The sequence below is a fragment of the Leuciscus leuciscus genome (assembly GCF_965113295.1).
Source record: "Leuciscus leuciscus genome assembly, chromosome: 12".
Classification (NCBI taxonomy): domain Eukaryota; kingdom Metazoa; phylum Chordata; class Actinopteri; order Cypriniformes; family Leuciscidae; genus Leuciscus; species Leuciscus leuciscus.
This window is the reverse complement of record NC_138736.1, coordinates 3678869-3691038: the sequence shown is the minus strand read 5'-3', so window position 1 is coordinate 3691038 and position 12170 is coordinate 3678869. Positions and strand designations below refer to the sequence as shown.

The 12170-nt window shown below is 36.6% G+C and overlaps 1 protein-coding gene across 1 annotated transcript in view; it reads right to left on the bottom strand.

The window, feature by feature from the left end:
- The window catches only part of csmd3b (CUB and Sushi multiple domains 3b), a 466880-nt gene that overhangs the window by 236069 nt on the left and 218641 nt on the right, over positions 1-12170 (bottom strand). Inside the window, exons 6-7 of the mRNA XM_082185594.1 lie at positions 11211-11323; positions 9766-10059 (exon numbers count right to left, since the gene is read on the bottom strand). Of these exons, the coding sequence (XP_082041720.1) occupies positions 9766-10059; positions 11211-11323 (407 nt within the window). The remainder of the gene's footprint in view (positions 1-9765; positions 10060-11210; positions 11324-12170) is intronic.

The window sequence follows — 12170 nt, the reverse complement described above, 5'->3', positions numbered from 1 at the left end:
TGAATTTATACTGAGTCGAATTTATATACTGTATGCAATCAACAGCATTATGCCAGAATTATGCCAGTCACCCATAAGTACTTTCTGAAGTTGACTTGTATATATATATATGAAGAGTTCAGATGCAAAAGCCTCTAAGTGCCATCTGAAATTTTCTTCTAGAATGTTCATTTTTATCAAGCTTGTGAACTTAAATATACAAGCTTGATAAAAATGAACATTCTAGAAGAAAATTTCAGATGGCACTTAGAGGCTTTTGCATCTGAACTCTTTATATATATAATTTTTTTATTTGGAAAATGTTTAAAAAAATTTTTTTACTAAACTGAATATCTGGAGGACGCAGGTCCAGAATGGCGGGTGATTAATACACCCACAGTATCCGGTTGAAAATGAAATCATTCTATCAACACCTAATGGAACCTCACTTTCATTATTGAGCATCCATTAACCACCCACTGGATCAGCACATCACCATACATAAATAAAAACCAATGAAAAACGTATTTCGGAAAAAGCACTAGAAGATTTCAACATGAACTTGTTTAGCATTAATTTGAATACGCTATTGACATAGGCACGCCTAGATCCAATTATTCTGTGGATGGAAATTTTCTCTGGCACCTATTTCTACTTAAAAGGTTTATGCTGAATAAATAATTTGACGCGAGACCTGCAAATGAGACGCTCCGCAAGTGACAAAACATTAAAACTGAGGATAGGACTGTTGACCTTAACCATTGACATGACATTAAACCACTTTTTAAAGGTACATTAAAACGCACTGAAATTACACATAATGCTAATTGCAGTAATAATACTTACTTTTTAGCTTAAACCTTAAAACTTCAGTTATGATCACGTTCGTTTTCAGCTGCGACAAATCATCCCATAACAGTGCTGAGACATTCTATCATTATAAACGTGAGTAGAAACACTGACATAAAATCATAATGCACATGATTAATTCAAAATTTTGGCAGAAATAGCTACTCACCAGAATTATGGTGATGGCGACAGATTACTGTTTTGAAACCGAAAGCCATTTGTCATTGGAAATGATCACAAATGATATTTCAGCATATCTTTCAATCACTTTAGACATCTCAAGTAATTTGCTTATCGCTTCTTGAGCATCGCAAATGGCACGAAATGTTATACGCCATCAATAAAGCTAAGATCAGACTATAAATGCACCAGACAACCCATTAAAACACAATCTCATTCATTGTAATTCACACCCAAACAGCTTGGATGCAACATCAGCAAACCTGTATTGGCAAATGCACATAAATACAGTATATCCATAATGCACTGTAAAATAAGCTGTTCTACGCATCCCCAATGCATCCATATATATATATATATATATATATATATATAGGCAATAAAGACCAGGCTTTCCACAATTACTGTCTATTACCTGTCAAACCAAACTTTCCTAAAATTATTATTTATGCCACCGAACTGACATTTTACATCTATAATTAGTCATTTAACATTTTCCCGAGCCTCCACATGTGTGACAAAGGCATTTCAACACCTATTCGGGCTTAGATCGCTTTTCAAACACTAATTAATTAAAAAGCGAGCAGCTGTCAGCAGCTAACCAAGGTCAACATATCCAGGGTTTCTTGGAAATGACTGCTCCACTGAGCTGCACAGTACAAATCAAATCTTCAAATCCTCTTTACAAAGGAGCTCATCAACTCAAAGAACCTACTTTTGATGGGTTCGAAGGTTTTGTTATTGAAAAACAGTTGTTTTTCTTGTTGATGCACAGTTCTGCACAATCACACATTCACCTGTTGGTTCCACTAGAGTTAAGCTAAGATTTCAAAACACAATTAACAATCAAAACTCCCACTGAAAGTGCATTCAATCCGCTTCGCCTTTAATTTTATATGTACATCAGCTCTTCCGGGTATCTTTGATGCGATCTCAGACATGTCCTTGCATCGCCACCTTATCTTCCCTGCCGAGTCCCTTGGCAAACTATCCCCATGTCCATCTAGTCAAGGATAGATTACAGTAATTGTTTTCCGCCCTGGATGTCAGATTATTAGCCGAACCAAAGTCAAGAGTGGATCCTGTGCACCATTTGTTATCGGAAAGGAAATAGTGATACTATCATATTTCCCTGCCATAACACTGACCTTCAACTTCTCACTCTCAGGCATCATTACATAACATCTCAGTTATTGCAATGACGGTTTAGCATCTGATTCGTTTGTCCTTGTAAATCTTACTTAAATGCAAATTGCAGTTTCTTGATCTGCTTGATTATGCTTTTCATTAAAGAGGTTACTTCACACCTGGCAAAATAACTTTTTTTTAATAAAACTCGGCTACCTATAGGAAGACATTTAAAATCGATACCTTCCGAAGCACAACGCCGCCGCGCACAGGTAAAAAAGATGTTGCCATAGTGTAACATTTTTACCATAATGCGGTTTAAAGAGTAGACAATAATTCATCTTACAATAACTGTTTAGTTAATAACCCTCCGCCGATCCGACTGTCCGTGGACAGGGATACAAAAATGCGCAAATACAATCTGTAGTTTTCACGAAAGCTGTCAAAAGACGCATTTTGCTTCATCCATTGGACATTTGTGATCACATAAACGGGAATTTCTCTGTCTTAGGTAACACAGAGAAAGAGTAAATGTTTTGTCTTCCGACACTGTAACAATACAAAACAGATTGAAAAGTTACACTTTAAACAACTGCCCCTAATAAAACCATTAAGATAAATGATGAACAGAGGAGAAGTATAATGATACTTGAGGAAAATTACTGCTTTCTGGCCATTACTTCATCTAAAAGCCTTCCTGAGTGAATTCTGACATAACTCTTGGATAAATCTCCTCTGCTGAGACCAAACGCGCTACTCTAGTCTAGAAGTAATGGCAACACTGAGAGCTATTAGAGTTACGGATATATTTCTCTCCTGGGGATGTTTCCCCTTTAAAGACGTATACACCCCTAAGGACTCGGACGCTTACCAAATCTCTGCATTGTCAATATGTGACGCTGGATCAACAAAACCAAAGTCTCGAGTCGCACGGGTATATTTGTGGCAATAGCCAACAATACATTGTATGGGTCAAAATTATCGATTTTTCTTTTATGCCAAAAACTATTATGATTTTAAGTAAAGATCATGATCCATGAAGATATTTTGTACATTTCCTACCGTAAATATATAAAACATGTATTTTTGTGAGTGAATGCCGCACAATCACGAACATAAATGACAACTTTAAAGGAGATTTTCTCAATGTTTCGATTTTTTTTGCACCCTCAGATTCCAGATTTTCAATAGTTGTATCTCGGCCAAATATTGTCCTAACAAACCATTCATCAATGGAAAGTTTATTTATTCAGCTTTCAGATGATGTATAAAACTAAATTTAAAAAAAGTGACCCATGTGACTGGTTTTGTGGTCCAGGGTCACATATATGGATAGCAGACTGTACACTGAGGGTGGGGGTGGGGTCTAATATAAGCTGTGGTTGCCATGGGAACACACGCTATGACCAGAGAATGGCCTTATTGACCCCTTCAAGCAGAAAACTCAATCACAATAAAATGTGTATTTCACAGTTCTTGTATTTACAGTTACTGAAGAAATTCAAGTAAGTGAGAAGAAAACTGTAAATGACCTACAAGGTGAGATAAATACTGCTTATGCTCTTAAATTGTGCAGTTTGATGTGCCACTGTAGCTCAAGGGCAACTTTGGTTATTATTTCTGCTTCTGTGAATAATCCGTACAAAAAAGAACCTTCTGTGTGCCCTTAGGTTGCTTAAATATGAGTAAACATTAATAAACACGACCAGTAAAGAAGAGCTTGAGCTTTTGTGTTGGCTATGATGTTGTCTATGATAACCATATCAAGCATCGCCCTGTCCAAAGAACTATGTATGGTATAAATATAAATGAATAATCACCCAACAGTTAAAGCATGTTTTTATTTTCCCTCTTTAAAAATCATTCATATTATCTGATTTCCAGCTGTTCTTCTAAATTATTCTGTTTAGAGAGTCTCTTCATGCTTATTTAGCCTGTTTATCAATTAGACCGCAATGTTCTTGTAGCAAATATTAACTAGATATAAACTGACTGTTTTCAGGACATTTTCTTTCCACTTAGAAACAACTCAAATCAAAATTTGAAAATCAACCAGAAGGGAAGGGGAAAATCAGCTCTAAAAATGATTATACTGTCATTTTTTCAATGGACTGTTCGCACTGGTTTTATCCACTTTATTTTTCAAAACGGAAGTATTTTCTGCTAATGTGCAAGGCCTATGATATATAATAGAGAATAATATGATATATGAGAATAATATGATGACAAATACGAGTTTGCATCATCAAGCAAAATTGCTTCTAAGCATTTTATGAACAAAAGTCAATAGAAAATTATGTTTGAAAAAAATTATAATCCCAAAACTCAATAATTAACTGAATAAACTGAATTATAAGTGAGTCTATATATATGAGTCTCCATCTTAAGCCCTTAAGATGTTTAAAATTCAGTGTTTGAATTAAGTTTACTTTTATCCTTTTGACATTTTTTTCTCTTGTTTTAAGAATAAATTAAAGAACATTTCATGAGGTTTGTACTTGAAACACGAACATTTTGTGATGAAGTAAAAAACAACAACTATTTACTTAGATATTCTCAAGTCTCAATGTCTTATAAAATTTTGCTTTTGTGGGATTTAAAAAAAAAATCACTTTATTTCGATAGTCCACTTTAGACATCCTAACTATAAGTAACTTTGCAACTACATGCTAACTAACTCTCATTAGAGTATTAGTAGACAGTATGTTTAATATCTGCTAACACTTTATTCTAATGCTCCTCAACAGACATTATATTGACTATCAAGCCTACATGTCAACTTTTTCTACTACTACCTAGTGTGTGTTGAGAGTTGAGAGTTAGTTGACATGTAGTTGCAAAGTTACTACTAGTAGTAGTAGTTTTTTTTTTTTTTTTTGTGCTAAATGTTAATTTAAAAAAGATTTTTTCAGTGTTTAGTTATTTTGTCGCCTTATGAAATTTTTTATGAAATTTCAGCTTTTATACCATAACCAGAATATTTGAGGAATATCAACACACTGCTGTCATGCATGCACTGTACAGATGGTGATGGGCAGTTTGGCACTGAAATATGCAGTAAGATGTTCTGGGATTCCACTCTGTTGCCTAAAACTGACACAATGTTTCAACTCCATGTCAAGTTGCTTTTGCCTAAAGCTTAATTCCCAGGCACAGATCCAAAAGACACTGAAGCCAGAGTCTGAGTCTGAAGTCTATTGTTTTGTATATAGAGATGTTCTGTCAAGCCCTACTGACACACTTACAGTACAATTCTGACAATGTGATATTGTTTGTTTTATCATGTTGTTACACTGATAAGAAGTATCGACAACTTTGATCTCCATATTAGATTCATTTCACATTTCCAATTCTCCAAAGGCCACATTGCTCAAACAATAGCATAATGTTCCAAGAGTGTTTGACATTTAGAGGACATTTTAACCGCTCAGAGTAGGCAGTGGTGTGGAGCATACAGACTGTTTGCTGGAGTTTCTGTAGCACTAATGGCATTAAGTTAAGGATATTCTTGAGGAATCGTGTCTGACAGAGACCTAGCGGAGTCCAGCCAAATAATTACGCCCCCCAGGCGAATTGTGAATCCGGTACGAACATGCTTCCACAATCTTGCTCCCAGTTTGAAGGGAGTGGCAGGAGTGACCATCAAAGGAGGACTATATTAGATGTGGCAGACCCACTCCAGGAAAGGCATGACTGGCCACAAACGGATTCTATTTCTAACTGACCTACTCTGAACAGTGAGCAAAAAAGTGTTGCGAAGTGCTTGCTGTGTCATCAGAAAGATACAAGACTAAGTTTGGTAGAAGAACTCCATTTGCACATTTGCAATTCTTATGGCGTTATGAAAGCTGTCTTCCTTGGCCCTTTGCCAAACTCTTTGCCCTAGTTTACATGATGTATCTTCGATTATTCTTCATTATCATCCTCACCTCTAAATGACTTAGGCTTGAAGGAGAAGTGCGCTTTGTGAATTTGACACCACTACCATCTGTACATGCAAACTACTGTGTTTATTTAGTTACTTTGGGGGTTGAATGATGTCTTTTTTTTTTTTACACAATAAGGCATTTCATTCTTGTGAGATGCACATGGAAACAAGCTCTCTGAGTACCAGCAGCAGCTTGCCAAAAAAATAATAATAATAAAAAATAAACTGGGTTATTTTATGTAGAATTCAGAAACCCTAGTTATTAGCGACACCGGTGGCCGTTAGGTGAACTGCAACCATCAACTTATTTCTCGCACACACATAACATACACGAGACTGAATGTGATTCGATGCCCTGATATACTTGCGACAAAGTTCTGTTTCATTCTTTGCTTAGAAGTATAAAGAAGTTGTAAATACCTTTGCATCGATATGCGGTTAACGAACATCCAGACTCTGCTGAGAGCGACGTTTAGATGAATATGTAAATATGTGCCGTGCACTTTCCTCTCATTAACATAATAAACACAACAAAAATGACAGCGGTGAGAAAACAGCAGTTAAGAAAGCATCTGATCGTAGTGATGTGGATATGCTTTCACCAGCTGTTCACTGGCATCATGTCGACAGATGAGGTAATTAAAAGTACACTGTTATGATAGTTTGATTATAAAGTATATTTGAGACTGTAGACTATATAGATCTGACTATGTGAGACTATAATTTGAATTATTTGCATGACACATTGACATTTCATTACAGAATAGCTCTTTCAGCATTATCCTGAACATTGTATAAGCATTTATTTAATGTGTCACAGAACTAAAGAGAGGATCTTGGAAGCGCACGTAAACGTCACATCCTTTGGTTTTTCCCGTCTTTCATAGACAACCTAGGGAGTCGGGGAAGGTCTCGTTTTTAAAGTTTCCTTACAAGCTGTTCTCACATTGGTAATACAAAAAGCTATTGATACATGAAAATTCTTACAAATAGCCACTTCAAGAGACACCTTAAGTGACAATACACTATTTATTATAACTAAGAGTTTTGTAATGAGGTTTCTTGCAACTTCTTGCAGCACAGTTTATTATTTAACATTTAAAAATGATTTAAACAGTTTCATATATTTTATGGTATGCCAATTAATTGATCAAATTAAATGGCATTCAATGCACATATCCATATTTGTCAACAAAAGCCCCGAAATAAGGATAATTATAGTGTCAAACATACATTGAATTGACTTTATAGGCTAGTTTAGATAGATCAAGGTTGGGCAAAATTTCTGAATCACAGAATTGGCTCCCTTTCAATCCACGAGTCTTAATATGAATTAAATTGTCTACAAGCCACAGAAAGTTCAAATAGAATTTGTATTTTTTGCCGTCTGAAGGAATTGGGTGTTTTATAAAGTCTGTATTTATCCTGAATTTGAGGAGAACTACATTTGACCTCCATTTTGCTAAGTTACTGTACTCCTTTAATTGAATAATTTCATTAGTTCAGCTCATGGTCAAAGCTGTAGCGCCTTACTGAGAATTTGATTAAATCTTATGAATGTGAGACCTTTCCTAGCCAGCTTTACTAGCATGCCTTCCAGCCAGCACCAGCAAGCCTTTCCGGGTGATCCAGAAAACAGCAGCATGTCTGGACTTCAATCATCTGAAGAACATCCGTGTCACACTCTTTCCACTCGCTGCCCGTAGCCGCTCGCATCAAATACTCAAGCCTCTGATTCTGGCATAAAGGATTTACATTCCCTCTCGTTCCCTGCGGTCAGTGAATCAACAATGCCTGGTGGAACCATCACAGTGCGGCACAAGGTCACTTTCAAAATCCTCAAACTCATGGCAATGTTCAGAAAACCTTTCCCAGGAGCATGTGACTAACTAATAGAGATGACCGATGCTAAATTTCCCCGTCGATACAGATTATTCAGAATGATATCTGCCGATACCAATAGTTTGATTGAAATCTCTCTCAACTAATGCTATAAACTATAGAGGGAATCCTCTCATTTGGTACATTGCTATAATATTAGAGTTTAAAATTAACAACAGAGGCCAAACTATTATATTCAACTGCTAATTATTTTCAGATATTATTTTTACAGTCAAATAAAAACTGAAAAGTTTGTATACAACTCAGTTGCACTTACGGTAGTTTTCATAAATGCTTGTCTTCATGGAAAATGTATTCAAACATACATTTAATAAGCTCCTCTCTAGTGTTTTTCTATTTTTTTAACTTTTTTTAAAGCAACACTAAGTAACATTTTTTACCTTAAAATAATGTTTCCAAAATCGTATCAGTGGTTCATCAACTCGTAACAGGGTGAAAGGCACTTCTGGGTTCGCTTTGCGGCTCTATATCTGCTATAACCACACTATGCAAGTTTGCCAGATTGGGTCGCGTTTCTGTAGTTCGAATGAGACATAAGAAAACTACAAATTTGACTTGCTTTACGTCAAGCGTTACAATAGTCATTATTTAGTTTTTCTTCGTTTCTGATGTCGCAATACATCATAGTTTCATGAAATCATGCAACATACTCTATCTTGTCTGTGGACATCGTTCATTCCAGTGCCGGTGCTGGATAAACAGCGAGTGTGTGTGTGACGGTAGACTGCGGGCGGCGAAATTATTTACGACAGCGGTAATGGACAATTCCGCTCCCAACCTGTAGGGGGACTGAAGAGGAAAAGTTCCTTAGTGTTGCTTTAACTAACTAACGAACTGTGAACTTTGGAAACATTTCAATGCAACGTTTAGTGACAATGTTCACAAGCTGTTTTATCGACGTCTTTTCGCGGTTGAAACACTGATTGAGTGATTACATGAGATGCACATTTCGGTAAAATGTACTGTATGTTTCAACATACCTTTTGGTGTTCATGCATTTTCTTTCATGCTGTCACTTGTAGTAAAGAGGAAGAGATGACTCGAATAAATCAAGCTCCGTGTTGCATTTCGTCACATTTAAGAGCATCAAAATGTAAAAACGGCTGTTTTTAAATAATTGGTTGATGGCCGATTATTTTTTATTTATTTTTATTTTAATTATTTTAATTGCTTTTATCGGCTGATATTGAGTATTGGCCATTACATCGGTGCATCCCTACTAACTAACTGCACTTTTTTCTTTTTCTTCAAAAATAATAAATACAATATTTCTGGACTTACACTTTTTCTCTATCTTAAAACTATTTGCATGGTTCGAATTTCTACATCCCTTTAGATAACAGTGATTAAAAAATATGCTAAAAATGAAAGAATGTTGTATCAGAAACCCTTTTCTTCAATAACAGAAAGAATGTGGAGAATCCCCCTTATTTTTTAACGTAAGCGTGGGCAAAGTCATTTGTAAATTGAATGCGTTTGGCTTCCGGTGTCAGCCGCTTCCAGCTATGTTTTGCTGTACAAATCAGCTCATAATGCTGCTTGATATTGGTATTTTTCTAATGTATTATTAAATTGTAGCAATTATACACACACTGGTTTGTAGCGCAAATAGTTTCACTGCACTTTGTTATTAGTATTCTAGTTATTTCCCTATAGCAGCTGATGAATCAGAAGTCTACGAAGCTGCTTTCCGTGTCGCAAAATAAGCTGGATAGCTTTAGGAAGTCAGATTAAAAATATAATAAAACACGTCAACCATCCTTTATTTGTCTTGTTACTGGTTCAGCGCCTGGACTGGCCTCTTTTCTCAAATGGAGGTAGTCTGTGTGTATTGAAGCCAAACAGCCCTGCCAATAACAGCTTTATTTTCTGCAGATGAGCATTGCCATCAACTGGCATCTTGAACCAGCAACAGCTGGTTAATGTGAATAAGAGCGGAGAGGGCCGGAATGGAATGGGCTTCCATTCTGATGGCATCTCTTTCAGATGAATCAGTGGGCAAAATTGGATTTTGCTGGGCTGTGTCCTGAAGCGCAGTGCAGATGTTGCTTTCTGAACCCGATCACTTGTCCTGGTGATGCAGCGAGTACCTGCTATTTCACAGTCAAAATACATGCCAGCTCAATTCAATGCAGCAAGCTACTAATCACCACTCTTGGATCATACACAAATCAAACAAATCCAGTCCTATGGCCAAACTTCTGCTCACATTTTCAATTATCCAAGATGATTGCATGTCTATTTAGATGAAAGGATATAGAAGCAGTCTGATGTCACAAAGGTCTCTCAAGTTACGCAAAGCATTTCAGGGATGCTCATACCAACTGGTCTATTGAATAATTTACATATCTGGTTTATAATGTAGTTTAAGTTGTAGCATCATGTAAATTATTTTTTTTTTGACTCAGAAAAATGATCCAAAAACCTAGTAGACTTTAGCATGTATGCATTTCCATATAAAACAACATTATGCAACACTTAATAGCATAGATATGTAAGGGTTGGCAAACAATTTCATATTTCACTCCAGACCTCTACAGAACAGCTCGAGCCAATGGTTGTGTAGACACTGGAATCGGGTTTATGGTAAATGTGTGTAAGTAGTTCACAAACACAGTACGCAGCCAAGCACATGAGAAAATTATGGCTATGGATGGCCTGTCAAAGCATAAAACTTAAAAGCGGCTCGCTTTTCGCCCCGTTCTTTCTTCCAACCCCCACCATTTTATTACATTTGAGCTTTTATGAGAGAAGCAAAAAGATAGCTACTTTCAAAAGAAAGACAAAATGTGATTTGTTGTTGAGAAATGAGTTAGTTTGGAGAAACGGCACAAAAGAAAAACAAAAAAACAAACAAATCAACCGAAAAAGGAAAGAGGCATTCAAGCATTGGCAACAAAAACAACACTTTTCTGAATCTGAATGTTGAAAGTTATTGCAAAAATAGCCGGGTGAGCTGAAGAAGTCAATGACAATCAACACAGTTTTGAAATATCTTTCTCATGCTTGAATTAATTAGACATCTGGAACAACATGATAATTGATATTAAAATGTGTTTAACTCAGAATTTCAATACTTTTTTTATTTTATTTATAATGCAACAAAAATTCGCAAATCAAAGATAATTAATCATGTCATTAATTATCTAGAGAGGACAATCTAATAGACCTTCACTGCAGTGTTCATAGGAGCAAGACTAGACGTGGAAACCATGCATTTGCAATGATAAAGCGAGCAGCTTACCTTGATAATGGGCGCTGAAGCCTTTGTATCGATGGTTGCTGTCAGTAACAAAGTGTAACCTCAGCCAGTTCTTGTTGCTAACAATAGGAGATGGGACATTCATTCCGGATAGCCTGCGAAAACATGAAGGAAAGGCTCTTTACATTTGTTACCGAATGTCACACATTAACAACGACAACAAAAAACATTTATAATAAGCTGGCATCTGTCTAAAACGGGCTGTAAAACTCACGTTTCGTAGATGAACAATGATGGATAGCACTGTCAGAATGAGTTTAAATGATCTGTCTGTTTAGGCTGTAAAAGTAGATGTTTAGATGGTCCATATTTTATCTTCTGAAGTATAAAACTTTCTGAAAGCTCATAATACACTACCAAGGTCACTGATCTAATACTTTGACATTTTGAGGCATGGCACTGGGGACATTTAACAGAGTACAAGCACCTTAACACTTAGTTCACCATTACTCATGGAGTGCACGTCGGGCCAGACACGGCCAGCTCGCTCCCTGGACACTTTTGAGGGGCGGTGGACACACACTGAAAATGTTGACAGGTAAAAAACATTGTTGTGTGTGTGAGTGCGCAGTGTGTCGTGAATCAGCGTGGCGCTGCAACAGAGGACAGAGGTCATTCTATCCCCAACCCTCCACCCATCAAAATGCTCCATCTTCATCCTACATCTGTCTCACTTTATTGATGACTAACTGGAGATGTCATTAAAGGACATGGCCACATGAATCACACTTTAATGGCCTTCACAGGCTGGAGCGGAGCCATATCATTACTGTTATCTTTCTCTCTCTCTCTCTCTATCTCTCTCTCTCCCACACACACACACATTGTATATGTTCTTTTGGTTAAACTTAAAGGTAAAGTGTGTAATCTCTCTGCCCTGCCCCACTGCCGTCACTACACAGAACTGTCAAAATAACGACTGTTGTTCTTTTTCATACGGTT